General features: G+C 37.4%; 1 protein-coding gene across 1 annotated transcript in view; it reads right to left on the bottom strand.

Annotated features, from left to right (window-relative positions):
• Positions 1-3,080: 3,080 nt before the first annotated feature.
• LOC141350370 (apolipoprotein B-100-like) overlaps positions 3,081-20,300 on the bottom strand; it is a 56,298-nt gene continuing 39,078 nt past the window's right edge. The window contains exons 41-49 of the mRNA XM_073855445.1: positions 19,073-19,340; positions 18,735-18,864; positions 18,489-18,623; positions 14,514-14,651; positions 14,257-14,382; positions 11,523-11,594; positions 7,823-7,944; positions 7,383-7,575; positions 3,081-5,306 (exon numbers count right to left, since the gene is read on the bottom strand). Of these exons, the coding sequence (XP_073711546.1) occupies positions 5,175-5,306; positions 7,383-7,575; positions 7,823-7,944; positions 11,523-11,594; positions 14,257-14,382; positions 14,514-14,651; positions 18,489-18,623; positions 18,735-18,864; positions 19,073-19,340 (1,316 nt within the window). The 3' untranslated portion in view covers positions 3,081-5,174. The remainder of the gene's footprint in view (positions 5,307-7,382; positions 7,576-7,822; positions 7,945-11,522; positions 11,595-14,256; positions 14,383-14,513; positions 14,652-18,488; positions 18,624-18,734; positions 18,865-19,072; positions 19,341-20,300) is intronic.

Genomic DNA, 20,300 nt, shown 5'->3' with positions numbered 1-20,300 from the left:
GGGTAAGCCATTTTCTGCAAGAATGTGAAAAATTAGGTCGTTCAGATTTTGCCTGTTTTGTGAAGTAGTTAGCAAGGCGAATTACAATAATACAGCCCCCTTAAACTGCATTATCAAACCACAGCACTGCCATTTAGGGCAGAGAGAAAGAGAGAAAGAAAAGTACTTAAAGGTGCAGTGTGTAATTTTTAGAAGGATCTCTTGACAGAAATGAAATATAATATACAAAACTATATTATCAAAGGTGTATTAAGACCTTTCATAATGAACCGTTATGTGTTTATTACCTTAGAATGAGATGTTTTTTATCTACATACACAGAGGGTCCCCTTACATGGAAGTCGCCTTTTTGGGTCCCCTCTACAGAAACCCTTATCATACAATTTTTTTTACCAAGTTGTCTCCGATGATGACCTGTTTGTCCGGTGGTGGCTACAGTAGCTTCTCTATGTGTTTCAAAAGCCAAGGGTGAGCAGTGGACTGACCCGTTGGTTGCAATTCACAACCTCACCACTAGATGCCGCTAAAATATACACACTGCACCTTTAATTGAAACAAAGAACTAATATTGACAAGAAGTGAAAGTCAATAGAACGTTCCATTGCAACACCAGCGCCCAGCAGCACCCCTACGAATCCACCATTTTGGAATGAGAGCGATTCGGGAGTCAACTAGAAGTGATGGCAATATCAGCTACTTTGTACATTAAAAGATCAAATTCAAACTGAATGATGAAAACACAGTATATCATACAATCAGACCAGTGATCATTAATCCCTTTTTACAGCTTATTTTCAGATATTTAGACAAGTCTTCCATTTTTATATAGGCTACCTAATACATACATACCGACATAAACTCATCCACACATAATATTTTGGCTCCATATACATACACATATACACACATATCAGAATTGCTCGAAATAGATCATGTTTGTAGCGGGATCCACGGGATTAATATGTCCAAAATATATTTCATACCTAGTGGAGTTGGTGAATAATAATAGGAGTAAATGTGTAAAGTAGCATTAAATAGAATTACATAATAAAGTAAGAAAAAAACTACCTCAAATGTGTATCAATATAATGATTGGATTCCACAACTGATAACAATAACAACACAACACAACACATACATACAAGACAATACAGCATTTAGTGTAGTTGTAGCAAGTAAACAAAAATATAATTGAAGAAACTTACTATTGCGCTTCTGATTTGGCTGTGAGATTCGCTGAGAATGAATTAAGAATGAATGAATTGGCTGTGAGAATTTTCATTCCAAAATGGCGGCCGCACTACTGAAGCGCCTAGTGGCTGTTGCCAAAAATGCATCAGAGTTTCGCCTCTTGTTCTTCTATACTCTTTGATTGAAAGCACAATTGAGTTTCAATTACAAAAAACACCATCATGATCAGTGTTTGCATTACATCTGCTCATTTGCATTTTAAACGACAGACCCAAAAACAGCACACTTTTGCTCATGCCTACAAATTAGCAATTTTAACACGCTATAATACATTAGCTGTAGAGTGTTTTGAGCTAAAACTTCACATATGCACTTTGGGGACAACGAAGATTTCTTTTACATCTTAAAAAAAATCTCATAATATGACCTCTTTAAATAAAAAAAAAACTAATCACGGTACATGAAAGCTCTAATCACATTTCTTCAAAAAAGAAAAATTTTTTTTGTTATCAATTAGTTTTGGTGATTTAATTAAATGTTCTACTTCACATAAGAAATCTATAAAGTAGGTATTTTCTTAAGAAATATTTGTTTGTCAAAATAGAATTTTGCCATAAGGATAAGAAAGTTAATAGTTGATTCTACAGATTTGTTTTGATTTTCAAAATATTCTTAATGTGTAAATTAGCTACAAGTCACATTAATTTTAGAAAAACAATAGGAACTCAAATCTTTCCAGAAAACTTTGAAAACATTGCATGAGAAAAATAAATGGCAAATATATTCCACTCTTTTTTTATTACAGAAGATATATCAGCTACATCACAAAATGTAGATAAAGCATTACACGGTGTTATGCAAAATTTTAAAGTGCACTTCTTTAACTTTTATTTGGTATACCGCAAAAAAATCCCTTTTGGAGAAACTGGCCAAGTCACGTGATTTTAATGTCTATGATTTTAGCAAACGACGCTTCATTACGTCATAACGGTTTCGAAAATCCGATGGTTTACCACTAGGGGAAGAAAGTTGATCACAAATGTGAACTCGGGTCAGTTTTATTGTACAAGTTCATGAAACATTCATTCTTCTCACTGATAAAGCTAGCATTTTCCCTACTTTTTGTTTATAGACAGATATTATGTATAATTTAAAGGGGAGATAGTGTGTTAATGATCGGGTTGCCTAGATAAAACTGAAAAGATAGAATACACTTTATTTAATGGCTTGAGTTAAATAATTTATTTTTCTTAAAAACATAATGTTAGAAAAACCTTTGTGATTACATTGTAAAAAGTGTAAAACGTTTGGACTGAGATCTTGTTGCGTTTACGTTTTCACCAGAAGGTGGCGCCATATTTAGGCACTTCGTGCGCTTCCATCACTAGTGACCATATTATGTCCAATTTTTGGCGTTCTGTCCTCCACAAACCCACAACAATAAAAAAAGACATAAACATTCAAATAGGTTGTCCCAGTTTTTAATTCATAGATAACAAATAAGATTTCAATTATTTTTTTTACAATTAAACTAGGAAATATCCTCGAAACCTTTTTTTTGTACCTGCAATAATAAATGGTGTGCAAATATGGCAGATATACCGGGTTACTGTAAGCCGTTGTTATTATTGAGAAATATTCAATCACCGAATGCTCATAAAATGATGAATCATTCAGATTATTTAATGCCTAAACACGCTGAACACATACAATTGCATTGTAATTTAAAAACAGCTTCTATGCTACATTAGCTTGATTTGTCTCCATGTCTTATCTTGACTGCCCAAACTGAGAGATGAATTGAAATGATTTATGTTAGTTGGGTTAGGGTCTCGTTCAACCCAGAAAGTTCATTGCATCATAAATAATAAATGAGTCGGACGCAGAAGTCAAATGTTAGAAGAACAGTTTAATCATACATAGTCACAATTCTGCTTCAAAAAAAATGAATTCTTTTCTCCTCGTCTAACATCTGGAAATGTACATAAGGCCACCTGAAAATGTACATGACTTTGACAGTGTGACAAAACTCATATGTTCATATTTATATAATTGACAATATTTTACAATTATTTCGCTTACAAGTTAGTGGCTGCTCCAAAATACAGCACTCCTTTATACAAAAATAATTCTTGTCGTGTCCTGTGATTTTCCATCATGGTAGCAGGTAGGACCAAAGATAGTTTATTTTTATTCATGAATTTTTAATTTATTTTATTCAACTGCCACGTGTCGAAACGACAACGTCGACAGAAGGTGTCACTGCTCCAGGTACATAGAGAGGCAGACCTTGTCCAAGAACGGATTAAAAACAAAACCACCTTGAGATTGTGACGCCATAAAAAGATTTTTTTATCCTTAAAATAACGCTTGTTCAAAGAAAACTGTATACATTATATTCGAGGGGAAAGGAGTGATGAATATTCACACATCAAAATGCACATTTTCGCTAATTTTTTCTTCCCCAGAAAGTGTAAAAGACATTCCATTTACAGCGTTAACGTTTACAAATGTACAACTGTACAGACAAAATAAAAGCAATCACTACGCAATTTAGCAAGGCCTGTCCAACATCACGACTAGATTCTTTTTTTCTTCTATTCAACTAATAAACTTACACTTAATAACTCCACATATACTACACATATTCTACATTTATTCATATGAAGCAAAAGAACGAAAGCCATTAATATACTAGCCATACAGAAAAGTTGTGTAGCAGAAGACGTCCGCTCTCTTCAAACTCATCTTTGTGTATTCTTCATCTACCGAGCCACACGTCTCTACCCCTCCCGCGTTTAAAAAAAAAAAGTCATTATGCTTTAAACGCTTCAAAGTTAAAAGTCCTGGGATGGCACCACAGACAAGAGTGGTCGCCCTCGGATGCCGTCTAAAACTCCTACCCCCACCCGAAAAAAGAGCAACGATTTAATATTTACTTGTACATAAAGATGCTATACACTTCGCCTAAGCTATTACAATGTAAAGAGATGATAATCAGTACATAACCATATCGTTTCTAGGGCAGTGTTTAAAAAACTTCTAGACGGATAGATGTTTCACAAACATGATGACAAAGAAAAATCATTCCGATAAACATTAAATCCAGACAAAGCATGCCATATCCCAACCCAGCCACCCCCAAGCCTCACATACCCTCATCCCAAAATAAAAAAATGATTCCTGGTCTTAACGATCTATCACGGTACAACCCAAGGCTGTGCTCCTCGTTTGATTCCAAACGTTTTCTGATTTATTCAATTTGAAGGTCATCCACCGACACAAATACCCTAAAGATGGAGCAGTTGCTAAAACAACGCTTGGTTGTGTAAAGGTCCACACGTGAGGGACTGCCGGCACACCAGACCACCATTGAAGCTCTTAAAGCTAAATCAATGGCCAGACAGAAGTGGTCATCTACGAGCAAGTTTCTTAGAGATTAGCTGACTGGTTAATTTCATCAACAGCTTTGGCATGTGCCCTTAAATGCGCCACGCTCCCTAACTGCTAATAAGAAGTCTGGATATATAAAAACGAAAGAGAGAAGGAAAAACGATTAAAAAGGATCACCAAGTTTGGCCTTATAAAGTCACTTGCTGGTGTAAATTGTAAGAATTTGTAAGTTTTCGGCAAACGTTTCTTTTTCTACAGAGAATTTACAAGGTAAAAAAAAATGTACAAGATATTTACTAGAAAAGAAAAAGTAAACAGTCAGTTACATCACTTACATCATAAACAAGAGTGTTGTGCTTTACCCAGAAAACGGTTTACGGACCATGCACTCACTGTTGGGGGACGCTAGCGGCTGAACAGCTAAGGGTTAGCATGGTCAGATGTCACAGCATTCTTAGGTGAAGCCCACTTGATTTCCTTTCTTATTTGGTAAAACCCCTCAAGGGTGTGACTGAACTCCACGGTGGAGAGGAGATGCCCGTAGCAGATGTGATTTGAGGGTAAGGGGGCGAGGGATAGGTGTGAGCCCCCTACATGAGGCCGTTGGTGGGCCCCCCGATGGGCCCCAGGTCTGAGCCGCTCTTCATGTAGTACTTCTCCAGCTTAGCCAGGATGTGTTTTCCGTACGTGTATTTGCGAAGAGTGGCGATATGGGGCCGAATCTTAAATAAACAGCATGGAATAAAAAGAAAATTAAGATACTGTGATTCTATATCAGCATACAGTAGACATAATAAAAACAATTCATTCAATGACACGTGGCCTGTTGGACGAAGCAATTTAAACAACCTCAGAGTTGCAGAGTGTGTTTTCAGTTAACAAAACCTGAAAAATGGGTTAGGGAGCACTCCAAACCAAACCATGTCCCAGCGTGTTTGTCCTCCTTCCCTACTCCCCCAAAAGCACTCACAATGTACTTTTTTCGACCCAAGCCCAGGCGTGCTTTGAAGAAAACAGGAAGTAAAGTGCTCTCTTAACACTGGAATTTATTGTAATGTTAAGTTTGTGTTTTTATTCGTTTGGTACGCGATGGCACACAGCCCTTTCACATGCCTATCATATTGCTTAGTTGATCTGACGTGTGTGCAGCTCAGACATTCACGTAACCCTGCTGCACGAATCAGAAGATTTTTACGAAGGCAGATAAAGGTGAGTGATCTTGCAATTGACGTCTCTCCTTTTCAAATGGCTCTGGTGTGATTTGCGATCACATTACACGTTCCGCGCCTGAGCCCAAGTGACCCACGCACAAGCCAATCTCTGCAAGCCGGCCAGGACACTATTCACCAAACCGCACCCCGGTGTGATACAGAGCGATACCACTAGTCAAATGAACCAGGCTTTGGGGGTCAAAGGCACGCACCCGTGCACGGTTTGGAATAATCTGTTTTCTGAAACTTTCTCAACTGCGGTTTTATCCCCGATTCAATGATGCATGTTTGCGAACAACCAATAGTGTTTAACTTGAAAAAGTCGATGAGCATATTTCTCTTTCAAAGAAATGAATATACATAATTATAAAGGGTTTAAAAACATACGAATTCCAGAAAGCAACTTTGTAAACCTTTAGATTTGGGATCTACAGTACGTATTTACAGTCTCACAATGGGGGATAAAACCATCTGAAAACTCACAACTATTTCAGGGAATTTCATTTCAAATAAAAAGTTTAATATTAATAAAAAGATCTGTGAAATACAGTACAGGATTAATGATAAGTTAAAGGACAAGGCAACTCAAACTCCAAAAGATCTTGGCAGCAAATTACATCTAAGCGTTGTTAAAGATGTTAAAGGCTCTCTAAGTGAATCTGCGAGACGTTAGTTATTGTTGACGTTTGAAACTGTTTTCAAACAGACGGAGCGTAGCTAACTCCTCCCCCTCCCTTCCGTGCTTTCATGAACGCGCCCAACCCCCACCCCAAATCCTTTTTGCCGTTTATTGGCTGGAATACTTTGTTTTGTGATGCTAGGTTTGGCCACTATGTTGATATTGCCGTTTGTGGAGCCTGGGCTGTCTACAGAGATTGCGGTTTTTTACAGTTTGATCAGCGGACAGGCAGCAAGCAGATAGTGAGGAGATGTTTCCGGTATGTAACAAAAAATGTTTTATGGTCTAAAACGCTTCAATTCGCTTAGAGCGCCTTTAAGTAAGTGCATTTTGGTCTTTATTGTCCTTGTATGCTATAATATAATAAATGTATGATTGTGTTTATCCTCAAGTTCTTTCCAGTCAAAGTGCTCTACTTATCAACACTAAAGGGTTTACCTTGATGCATCAGATTTACTTTGATAACAGGTCCAGTTTAGGTTTGCTCTCTCTTACCAAAGATATTTAATATTTACAAGATCCGTCACTGGTATTGATATGAATGGGGGATATCGCAACGGTCTAGTTCCACCTCCCAATAAAAAGAGCCAATCATCAATCCGAATCCTCTGGGAGAGGTGCTTGCGCATGCACAGAATCGACAGCTCTTGTTTGTCTTTTGCTTACAAGAACTGAAGGCGTTGCAAATATGGTGGTGGAGTGTAGCAACTTCCTTATTAAAAGGACTTTGGTCTTACCCTGAAGAAAACCTGCTCCGTAGCAGGTTAGCCATGTAGCGCAAGTTGCCATGGCAATAATCAATCATATTGAGCACAAAAACTCAGTTTGCTAACGCAAACTTACACCGGGATAACCACTAACACCAGCTTTATGCAACAGGCCAATGGTATTGTTTTCTGGGTTTTTACCTTGTGCATGATGATCTTGCGCTGGGCAGGCTCGGCCATGTCAATCATTCTTTGCACCACATAATTGGCGTACTGGTCCTTCATCATGGTGTAGAGCGCGCTGTGAGGGCCGTCCTTCTGACAGCAAACCTCATCTATAAGCAGGGCCCTCTCCGCACGAGATGAATGAATCACACACTTCTCTACAACATTACTAAAGGAGAGACAGATTTAAAAAAAAAAAATTAACAAAAAACAGTTTACAGCTGTGAATTCAGATGAATCTCAAACATGTTGTTTCCGTACTGTTAAAAACAACGTGAAATGCCTTCAATGTGATGCCAAACAGAGCTTATCAAGTTATTCAGAATTTCTGACTTTGCAGAAAAACGAAATATTGCAGTATTAGTCCACCTCGTACCGTGCAGCCTTAATTGACAGTTTTGTCAGTATTGACCTACCTTGCAAATTTATGCTGACTCAGAGCCAGAACCTTCCCTCTGACCTCCGCCACTATTTTGCTCTTGTCTTCGGGACGCCCATGCTCCAAAACATGCTGAATGACATAGTTACCATACTGATCCTGCAGTTGGAGACAAGGGGGAAAAGGAAAAGAGAGAGAGACGTGACTAACAGTCAAGCTTCAAAATGTGGCATTTTAATACCATACCCTCTCATTTGACCTTAATGAGCTGAAATCTCCAAACCCTCACTGGTGTAAACCCAAAACAAGCAACCCATTGCCACTGACAAATTAACACTAGCATCTTCTGTAATATGATTGGGTCTAATGTAATGATTGGCACTACACATGACCCTATAAGAAACCATAACAGCACCAACTTGAGTACAGACACACCAACAATCAATGTGAAGGCAAGTCAATATTTCAATAAGGACATGTGGCATTTGATTTAAACCCCCTGCCTGTCTTAACTTTGGAGTGATCCCTCAAATGAAGGAGTGGTGACTACTGTTTTGGGTTGGTTCAGGTGAACAAGATTAGTTCAGCTATTAAGGATGCCCACTACAAATCAAAGGTGTTGGTCCGAGATGCCAAGAAGGTGTTTCAGTGGAGCAGAGAAAGAAAACAACTGTGAAGAAAGCAAGTACCATAACAACACTGAAATGCTGAGAGATGATCGAAAATAGCGTGTGAAGGAGATGAAATAGACCTCAGAGAAGACAGCGCATTTAGTTTGACAGAAATATAAACAAAGCTGCGAGAGTTTAAAACAGTTAAGCGTCTGCATCAAATGGATGAGGATAATATCTTATGACACTTCACCCATCTATTATCAAGTCAGTAGTACTATAGACTAAATTTAACTTAAAACTGCAATCCTAAACTTTATATGGTTAAAAATGACCAAAACTCAGTTGAGTAAATACATAGAAAGTGTCGTCTTACTTTACGTTTATAACAGTGATTTGATTTTAATTTGCAGCAGCTGTTAACTACACTGCATGCATGTGTTTGCTGTGGTTTAACAGTTACTTGTCATCTAAGATGGCAGCGTTTAATTTGTAAAGTTAAGTGACGATCACCTGGGGAATATCAAGTAAACATGTCAACTTATTACATCCTTACATCTGGGGAATCATCTGTTGTTTAAACCAGGGTTTCCCCAAACAGAGTTCGCAAACCCCTGGTGGTCTGTGGGGGAATTGCAGGGGGTTCTTGAGTTAATAAAAATAATCAATTATAATTAAATCATAAAATCTAAATAAACAAATTTCAGAATAAATTATCTTAATAAAATTCTAACAAAAATATATAATTTATTTGTTTACTCTACATGTCATGTGACCATTACACAACACTACAATATATCAGATAACTGAGAACAACTAACGTAAAATAGATACATTGATAACAATAAAAGATCCAATAAAAAGTCCAATAACTGGAAACAATATCTACGTAAAATACTATTGATAAAAACTTAAAAACGGATGAAAACTAAAATAATTTATAAAGTTAAGTATGCAAATGTGCTATTAACCCTTCCTTGCCATTGACGAGTTTGTGGATGTATCGCCCTAGGGCAAACAGCTAATGAAGGTAGGATGAAACGTTTTTTCTTTCACTTGATATATTGTGCGTTTATATATTTTAAGAAGAATCTTTTCTGGAACGCATTAAACTTTTGTGAAAATCATGAAAAATGCTGGCGCTGGGTGGCAACAAAAAAAAGAAGAGTTAAATTATTGAAATATTTAATTAAAATCTCAGGGGGTAAATAATTTAGGTCAAGGGGGTTCAGCTGACAAAAAGTTTGAAAACACCAGAGCCGTTTCTCAATACCAAGTACGCCAAACTCGGACTTGTGTCCTTCGTAGTTCGAACTTGCAAGTTTAGACTCGGAAGAACGAACTTCTGACGCGAAATGCATTCTGGGAAACTTTGCTGTCATAAGTCGACACAAGTCTCCTCTGATGCATCCTCGATAAAATGGGCGGATCAAGAACACATCCGGGGATTTTATGTGAACTTGGGCTTGATGCGAACTTTGAATTGGAACAGTACTTGGGCCGCGACTGATGACGTTTCACAAGTCCACAAGAACACAAGTACAGACAAGAACGCATATTGAGAAACGGCTCAGGTTTAAACCGGGTGTGCCTCATAAGCCTTGAAAAGTGAAGCCTCTGGCTCTTTGATTGCCCCCCAGTGGCTGGCTGCAGTACAAGTCATAAACCCCGCCCTCTCCATTGAAATGAATGGGACTCTGCTCTAAATAAAAAAAATATTTACATTTCTAATAAAAGTTTCCGAAAGATGGTTTTGGTCCTTTCAAGTAGTTGTTATCACGCTGATATATGTTCAAGTGTTCATTATTGTGTTAAGTTTCAATTAAGCTAGTAATTGAATGATATAGAAACAGGGGGTGTCGTTATGAATGCCGTGGTTGAATTGGTCGCGCGAGCGTTTGGGCGAAGGTTTGATACCGCGGCTCAGCCTCTGGCTCCATGGACGATTTCTTCTGTGCATGCCTTGGCTCCAAACTGACGTTTTTACGTAACATGGCGGCGACCGTGGTCGGACATTTTTGGCTTCAATTCATTACAATGGTGGGAGGTGACGTCGCGTCGTCCATCTTTTTTTACAGTCTATGGTTTAAACAATGAAAACTACAGAGAGCCTCCAGTAAGTAAGGGAACATGACAAAGCTAGTGCTTAATATCAGAAGCGAGTTAATATCAGAAGCTGGGTTTCCATCGAAACGTGAAAAAAATCTTTTCAAAATTCACATAAAAAAAGAAAGACAAACAAAGCAGGCATTAGCAGCAAGGGCATTACACGACGTCAAGCCCCATATATTGGTAAGACGACTTCGGCTGAAAAATGTGGGCTTAATGTTCACTACGTCATAATCTATTCTGCAAATGCGTTTCCATCTCTAATTATTCGTATTTACGCTTTTTCGCACAAGTCAAAAACCACCTCAAATAAGCGTTAAAACTTTTTATGGGATTTTTATTTGAAATTTGGCTTTTCCATCACTTGTTTCTTACGCGATACTTCAAAATGTGCATAAAATAAGTGTGATGGAAACCCAGTTAAAGATAACTTTCTCTTCTGGATAGGTAAAACATGAGCAATGTAATTTAAGCTTAAACATTTAAGTTTTCATTTAGTCGAACAAACGCAACATATTACTTGTTGGGATAATTTTTCATATTTTGTCAGATAAACAGAGTAGCGGAGGAGCACAACGCATGTACAGAAAAATCTCCACAAAAAACTGCAATTGTATGTTTTATACAGAGATGGCAATAGAGAGGCAAAAGTTACAGACTGCAGCTTTAATGGAGTATGTTTAGCATGTTTATTTGTTGAAGTGGTATTGGTATAAATGACTGACATCTTGGTATTGTGCCACTCACACCTTACAGCCTCAATCTTGTCAAATCAAACATGCTGTCAACTCTGAGGTCGAAATTGTATAATAAGTGAATTAAAGGCAGACAGCAGAGCAGGAGGAAGACATAAAGGAAGGCAAGCGTGTGAAAGAGGAGGCGTGTAAGGGACAGGAACCCTGCAAAGCAAATAGTAAGTAGAGAAGAGGCATCTAGGTGTTAGACACAGGCTGGTTAGGAGGGAGACGAGGAGACGCCAGGAGGTTTTCATTAGGAGGAAGGACGCTTGACTCTGACCTTGAACAGTGCATCGCTGGACACTGTATAATATGTTTTGGGGGTCATCTCCAAAGAAACGCCTTGATATTTCTAGATAAAATAAGTGGGGGTCAAGGGGTGGGTGATGTTTTGCATCAAAATCCATCAAGCACATCTAACTGGACACATGAACATCCTTCATAGCAACTGAATATGCTACATTTAAATAGGCAAAAGGTACAAATACATACACAGGTCATGCAGAAAATGTCATGCAATCATCACCACCCAAATACTTGTCTCATTGTGTGGCCTCTTTTCCATTCACCCAAAAGACTACGCTCAGATGACAAGTTTCATTCCCAATGTTGACTGGTCTGCTGAAGGTTTTGAATTACAAGTTAGCAAAACCTACTAGACTCTATGATGTGGTTTCCCAGAGAGGGCTTATCCTAGTCCCAGACTAAAAGGCAAGTTTGAGTTGCTTAAATTTAAAAACACCTGTTCCTGACTAATTATAACATATATCGGTGACATTTTTGTCCCAAGATGCACACCTGTAGTGTTTTTTGTAAGGTATGCTTGTAAAAACTTCTTAAATTACCTAATATAAATAAGGCCTAGTCCTGGATTGGGAAACCGCCATACCCCTACATAGAAGCTATAAAAAACAGAAAAGGGGTTTTAAAGAAAATTCTCATCCTAATCCTTACATTTTATCTATCCAAGCAAAGCACACTGCAAAACTAAACCTTACACTTTCAAATATGCGGCAAGCACTAGATGGTCACCAATCACAGCGCAAGCCTGTTGCTGACTAAAGTGGCGATCACACTAGGCTATTTTTCGGATGTTACTGTGAATATGTGCGGGGAGCACTTCATCAATACAAGTTTTTTCTTTGCTTTTCTGTAGAAAGGTCAGGCTGTGACGTATCATGACTGGTCACATATCTCTACGTGACACAAATTCGCAGATCAAAGTTCACCAGACTTAAACTTTGCTACACTAAATATCTTCGCATGAGCTTGTGTTTTCAGTCTTTCGTATGCGTATGAATAAAAGTCAACGGAACCAAACATGTATCGTAATTTTAGGACTATAAGCCGCGTTATTTTCATAACTTGGCTGGTGCTGCGTCTTATAGTCAGGTGCGCCTTGTAAGTCAGTATGAATTATTTTTGACATTTATGAGGCAAGAGACATCATTACTGTCTACAGCCGCAAGAGTCCGCTATACGCTGCTTCAGTATTTATGTAATTCAATGGATTCTGTAAAGTGGAATGACGAGTCTGCGAACTTCACGCTAGTTGGCTTGTTCGGTTAATCTATTTAACTATTCAACCTTCCAGGTAAGTTCTGTATGCTATGGTTTATCATTTAAATAACTGATAATATTACTTTAAAGGGATAATAAGTAGGATTTACCCCATCTAGTGGTGAAATTGTATTTTGCATTCAAACAAATAGTGCTCTCTAGCACCTCGCTTTTCCAAATGTGTGTTGCAACTACAGTAGCCGTTATGTAATCACTGATCTCCTTGTCCGTTTCGGCTAAACACGTGTTCTGAATGAAAATGCATTGTGGAAACGCATTGGTAGGCTAGTGCTTTTTGTCCCTCTCTGCTATCATAGTTTATCAGTATGGCAGAACGACATGGAAGCCTCCTCGGACTTACCCGTTCAATGTAAATAAAGAGCAGAAAGTCTAAGCTTACAAAGAAAAGTCAGATCACTGGCAGAGGTCATTTGACACGGACATTTTTAACGTATAGACATCTATTCAACCTGCTGATTATTTAGTTGAATAACTTGCCTTTCCAGATTATATGTCTGTTCTTCGGTTTGGATTTTGTGAAATATTTTTCTAAATAAACGCAACATATAGTCCACTGTCACTTATACATGTTATTTCATCTTAATAACGCATTTTTGAATGATGCACTCCGGTGCGGCTTATAGTCCGGAAAATACGTATAAAATAGTATGACCGCCCCTTAAGGCTAAGTTCACACGATAACAACATAGTAAAAACTGAAACGTTTGTCTTACATATAAAATGTTTTCACTTTCACATGACAATGCTTTCTAAAATGACAAAAAATGCAGTTTTATGTGTGCTAGACCAGTAGTTGGTGACATTACTTTGTGAAGAAACACTACGTGTACACATGCAATAAATATAAACAATCAAGACAGCTAAATTTTGTAAACTTTGCTGGAGAAGCATTAATAATGCTGCAGGTCTTCTGGCTTGCAAACAGCAAGAGAGCAGCAATGAGCAACATCTCAATGCAACAGAGCGAAAAAAGAGTGCAGGTGGATGAGGCCGTGGGAAGCGGGAGAAAAAAAAATGCTACAAACGTTTCTACAACAACAGTTTCATTCATTTTCTTTCCCTCATCATCATAAAATCTCCAACTACTGTAGCATGAGTGAGAGAACTTTAACTATGATGTGAAAGGAAGACAATCTTGTAACTGATGTAACTACTCTACTCTATGACTAGTTTTGTAAAACAAGAAAATACTGTCTTCTAAATGAGCACAACGCAATGAGCTAATATCAAGTGCTTAATGAGCCAAGTTTAAACTGGAATGTGACCAATCCCTGCATTCTACACAATCTATCAATCTGTCATATCTATTGGAGTCATTTTGAAGAATGAGAAGAAGAGAGGCCACCCAAAACAAAACCTAAACTACAGTAAAAATGGTAGACATCAGAGAGATCACAGCTCCCTTTCTGGATGCAAGTGTGCATAAATCATACCTGTCCCAGTTGCTCTGAGTGCTGATGGAGTTCTTCCAGGATGGGTAGGGTCTGCTCCTGAGTACAGTGCTCCAGGATACGCTGGATGACCCTGCAGCCATACGGGTGAGTGGACAAAACAAACACCTACACGCAAACAAACACACAATGAAACGAGTGCTAAAAATGAAATTAAGTATTGGTGAACTGGAAGCATATCACCATGTGATCTCGTGTAAATGTGTTGTGGGTAAGAAAGAGGGTTTCTGAGATGATACCTGGCCCTGGAAGGCATCAATGATGAACTGAAGAGCCTGGGGTTGGACACACTCGATACATTTCTGCACCACATGATTCCCATTCTGATCCTTCACACACTTAAGCACATGGCCATCCAATTCTCGCACAATATCACTCTGAAAAAAACAAACAATACAAATGTAACACTGCTGGACAACTTAGATAAGAGCAAGTCTTCCTCTGTCTTTTTAAAATATCATTCTAGTTACAAAGCTTATGTGGGTGATTCTCACGAAACCATTGAAACACCACGGCACTAATGATTTTAGCTTTAAAATGTGTAATATAGTAACATTAAAAAGCATCAGAATTAACACAATACTGTGTTCTACCTTGCACAATGTGTGATTTCAACATAAGAATTTATAATTGTAAATTTTATCTCATTTTCTGCTGAAATTCTCATTACCGCAATGTGTCCGGCTGTGTTTGAACATGCGTTATCAAATTAACACAAAAATATTAAGAAAAAAAAATGGATGTTTTGCTAGACTACTTTAGATGACAGAAAAATATTTACTGAATATTCATGTATAATAATAAATGAAGAAAAATTAGGAAATGATGTGTCCATGCCTGATGTTCTCATCCTCCGCAACACTTTTTGAGAACAGTTTAACCACACATACAGAATTTTAATAAAGTTCATTTTTTTACAGTTAATTTGAAATATTGTCTTGTCAGAATGCTTACACGACATTTTGATTATCATTACCGCAACAGATGCTTATTAAATGTTAACTTAATTAATAGAAGCATAATACTTTGATTTTAAATGCATGTGCAGAATCTCCAAATTATTTTCTTTCAGGTTTGTCATGTCATTTTGAAAATATGTCAGTGTTGATGTTTTCTGACTGTTGCGGTAATTAGATTTTTTAGGACTAATTTTTTAAATTATGTTACAAAAAGTGTTAAATGATAAGTAAAAGTTTTAAATTAATGTTCCCATTTACTCCAGACTTTGTTTTTCAATGTCTGGTGGGAAAAAAGTAAATTAAGCAATTTTTACATTTTCATGCTTGACATTTTTAAAACCAAGTTTTCGTGAGAATCACCCATGTATATTTAAAGGCAAAAAGGAGAATTATATTATCTAGTAATGTTTAATCTTTTTCATTAACTTCCTATCAAAGAGATAAAGGTTTAATTTGCCAGGCTTCACAACCAGGCTTTATAACCTACCCATATTTGAGAGGTGATAAGAAGATAACAAATGAAGGTAGGATGAATCAGGGTCTGCTCTTTTATTTGATATATTGTGTGTTTATATATTTAAAGAAGAACATTTTCGTGAAGGCATTAAACTTTTGTGAAAATCGTGAAAAATGCTGGCTATGGCTGGCAACGTTTTTAAAAATGCTGGCGGGCAAAGAGTTATACTATGTTTTTTCATGTACAAACCGATAATTTTACATTAAAATGCTGTCATGTTATTCTCTTATATGGAAGCCAACATGGCAAAGCTCCAGAACAACATGCATCCATTATATAAGTTATCCAAATGACTCAAGTGAGTTAACATACGACTTTTGAAGCATAATTATACGTTTGTGGGAGAAAACGAATATTTTGAGCTTATTTGAACTTGAAAATGCCACAGCAGCGACTGAAGGTCAGTAAGGCCATTCCAGCTCGAAGCACACACAAATATATTATGCAAACACAAACTTTAAAAATGACATAGAATGATTGAACGGGGTATTTATCCTTGTTCTGTGATGTGACATGTAGACAAAATTTTTTTGTTTGGGTCTGTAATGCCTTAAAAGCGTCCTAAAAACCTCTCTCAGATAGCTCTATTAGGGTGGGGGAATTTAAACAAGTGGTTTTGCACCTATTTGCTCCCCCTACTGGCTTAACTTGCAATCTTATTACTGATTGGCTGACTTTGCTGCCACTCAAAAAATGTAACCAATTATTTTAAAGTGGAGGGGCAGTGAGATGCCTGTGATGTCATAAGCATCAGTTTTTCAGATTGGGCCGTTTTCTGGCTGACATTTCTAAAATAGGAATTTCTATGAGACTGAGATGTTAAGCATGTTTAGCACTTTTTTTATGTTTGTGAATGTGGGTAGACTACCATTATTCAACAAAAACAAGGTAAAAATGGTTTTTCATTCTCTGCCCCCTTTAATGAAATCATGATTAATCTTTTGACAGCCCTACTTAGAATCTGTCCTTCTTTCTCCGGGCTGCGAGGGATAAATCGAATGGATCCTTCATAGCCGAGGCTATCCCCAGATTCATTGCGTGCCTGTTACGGACTTCGTATTTCTCTTCTTGGACTTGAGAGGCTGCGACCTTCAAAGAATGAGTCCTTGCATTCGAGGATGCGAGACAGCTATAGAGGTCGACCGATAGTGGATTTTATCTATACCAATAACCAAGTGGTCCATAATTGCCGATACCCTATTATCCAACCGATGGTTTTTAAAATAGATTAGGGGTGCACTGATATATCGGACGATGATGCTTGCTATGCTTCTAAATGAATTACGGTGAAATGCTGCTCTTGTGCAGTAACTCAATATGCGCTGTAGAAAAAAAACCATACACACGCAGCTATGACTCGCAGCTCCAGGAATTGGCTTAAGGATATATTTATATTGCTGTTCTTCAAACCTTTTCAGGTATTTTCATAATAATAAAGAATATGTATAATGATTATGTTTGACGATGTTTGTCACTTTTTCAAATGCATGTTTTAACCCTTTAACTAGCGCAGCCCTTTTTGAGTGAGGGGTTGGTGAAAAGGTGATATACACCTTTAAATTAATATAACTCTGGCATTTTTTTTTTTTTTTGGTACTAGAAGCCTAATTTTGGTTTTAATTTTGGTAATTTTTTGTTTTAAAGAAGACACTTCAACGTTTTTTAGGGAAGTGTCTGGAGGTGAAAATATTCATTTTTTTTAAAGCAGTTTAAATTTATTTGTAATAAATAAATCCAATATAGTATTATTTTTAATACACAAAATTGTAAAAGGTTTGCTGCCTACTTGTGTCACAAATGAATAAATTACAGTTACTGCATTATTATTACTGCTAAAAGGGTTTGAAATATGAAAACTACATTCTTAGACCTTTCCAACAATATATAGTTTGTCGTGATAAATTAACATTTACATAGAAAATATTGAAATAAACGTAGGTGTCCCGCTCATGGGACAGCACCAATTAACGGGTTAAACTATTCAAACTAACAGTGATTTCAGATTTATAAGGACTTACTGATCAAAGCCATAGTACATGAAATAGCTATGAATAATATCAGCTGTGCGATTAAGAATAGTTATCGGCCACGAATTATTAGTGCATATCTGCATTTATTGGTGCACCACTTAAATAGATACGGGATAAAACACAACACATAACACTCAACAGTGCCGGAATTTATTACAAAAGTAATAAAACAACAGTATTGAACCATGAAAATGCCTTAAGGAAATACATGTATAAATAAAAATATATTAATGTATTGTAGTTATAATAAAAAAAAGATTTTTATTTGTTGGATATGTTAATGTAGCTGACAGCCACATATTGTTCGCTTTATTAACTTAAAATATGCAGCTTAGCCGGCTAAATCATGGATAAAAGTAACCAGCTGGATATAAACTAAAGCAAATGGATGGTAATAATGTCCTGTCATTCGTGACGACAAACTTCAATGCAAAATCATTTTTTATAATGACATGAAGCAATGGACGCAACTCAGAAAAACTATTGGCATGGCTTTTTGCCATCTATCTGTGCAGATTAATCGGTCTACCTCTAGTTTTAACATATTAAAAGATACTCCTAAAACAGTAAAAAGGCAAGTGACCACAATGTAAGAATAACAAACAGCTAAAAATGATAAACAACTAAAATGACTTTGCTAATAAATCGCAACAATTCATCTAAATTGTGTTGAGGTGTGATGTAAAAAGTAAACAAAAGGCAACTTACAATTACCTGCTGGTCGGAGGAGATGGACTCCAGAGCTTTCTGGATCACTCGACAACCATACATTTGCAAAGCCAGTGGCAAAACATGGCCACGGATGCGAGTCGCCAGAGCGAGTTTCTGATCCGCACTGCCAAACTACAGCAGACAAAGACAGTGAATACAATTTATTGAAAAAGCAAAAACAGAAACAGATACAGAATGGACAGTTTGGACTTAAATGATGGTAAAAGGGGGTTACCAAGTTACCTCAAAGAACTTCTGGATGACGTAGTTCCCAAAGACATCAGTCATGAGCTGGTATGCAGCCTGCAGGATCTCCCCAAAAACCATCTGTCTCTCTGCAGGGGTAGCACGCTCCAACTTCTGCTGGATAAACCTGCACAATGACGTAAAGACATTAAATTAAGCAGAGAAACCATGACCAGTAGGCAAATATAGTGAAACCGAGAAAGTTCTTAACTTTAGTGAAGCAGTAGGTGTTTGAAATGGCTAAGCAAAATGTACTGAATATCAGACACATAATCTGAATTCTTAACAATAAAGATGGCGTTACTATGACCAAACAAAGAGTAAAGTGTTGGCACCTGGAGCCATGTTGATCCTGAGAGAACTCCACCATGTGTCCAGGCAGGTCTCGGAGCTGCAGGTTTGGGAAGCGGTTGTTTCGAAAGTCCTCCAGTAAGCGGCTGCGTCCTGAAGGCATGACGTCCGAGCGGCTGTATCGGGCTCGTGGTGGGGGGAAAAGCTGACTGCTGGAGCTGAACAGACTGGAGGTACTGCCTGAACTCCTGTATTTGGCTTCTGCTCCCGGGGCGGCAGAAATAAAACGGCCGCTGCCATTGGGCAGACCACCTATGAAGTGTAAGAAAAACAGATTTCGAGTTTGATGAGAAAGTTGTTTACTTTTAAAAGCAAAAGCGGAGAGATATGGTTGGATCACTTTCTGAGTAAATGGCCCAATCACAAGACAAGTACATGCTTTACAAAGAAAGCTATTCTGAATACCAATGAGACATCATTACATGCATAACAAACTGACAAAACATCCCAACCTGTTTTTAAATAAAGACAGGTACAGAATGTGAAGAATAACATTAGCCTACATTATGCTCATGTCATCAAATATAAATCAAACAAAGTGATTTATTATTTAAATGCACATGTGGCATATAGTACCAGCTGTGACAAAATATACTGTATTGGTAACGCTTCACGAATAATGAAAAGGACTTCTACAAAATGTTTTCACCTTAATATTTATCAATTAATTTCTATATTAATATATTTTTAAAAATCTCAAGTTAAATATGTTAACACACAGTGAACTAACATGAACAATTTTTCATTTTTTAATAAATGAGACGAAATGCACAGGAACACTTTGGCCGCATTTACACTGCCTGTTTGAAGGGACTCGATTTAAATTTTTTCCTCTTAAGTGGCACAGATTGGATATGACCCACGACAATGTAAGAAGGAAAAAAGTGCATAAAATCCGATATTGTCTTAACGGTTTTAGGCCTTTTATTCATATTTGGAAATAAATCGGATATGAATCGGATACATGCATTCCCGTCCACAATGTAAGCGGACAGATTGGATATTCCCATCTCAAGACATGTTGTGTGTCATTAAAGGTACAGTGTGTAAATTTTAGGGCATCTAGTGGTGAGGTTGTGAATTGCAACCAACAGCTCAGTCTATTGCTCACCCCTCGCTTTTGAAACACATGGAGAATCTACTGTAGCCACCATCGGACAAACATGTCATTGTCGGAGACAACTTAGTAAAAAAAGTTTGTCCGTTAAGGGC

The sequence above is a fragment of the Misgurnus anguillicaudatus genome, chromosome 18 (assembly GCF_027580225.2).
Source record: "Misgurnus anguillicaudatus chromosome 18, ASM2758022v2, whole genome shotgun sequence".
NCBI lineage: Eukaryota > Metazoa > Chordata > Actinopteri > Cypriniformes > Cobitidae > Misgurnus > Misgurnus anguillicaudatus.
Note: the sequence above shows the minus strand (reverse complement) of the source record. Positions and strands in the feature narration are given on the sequence as shown.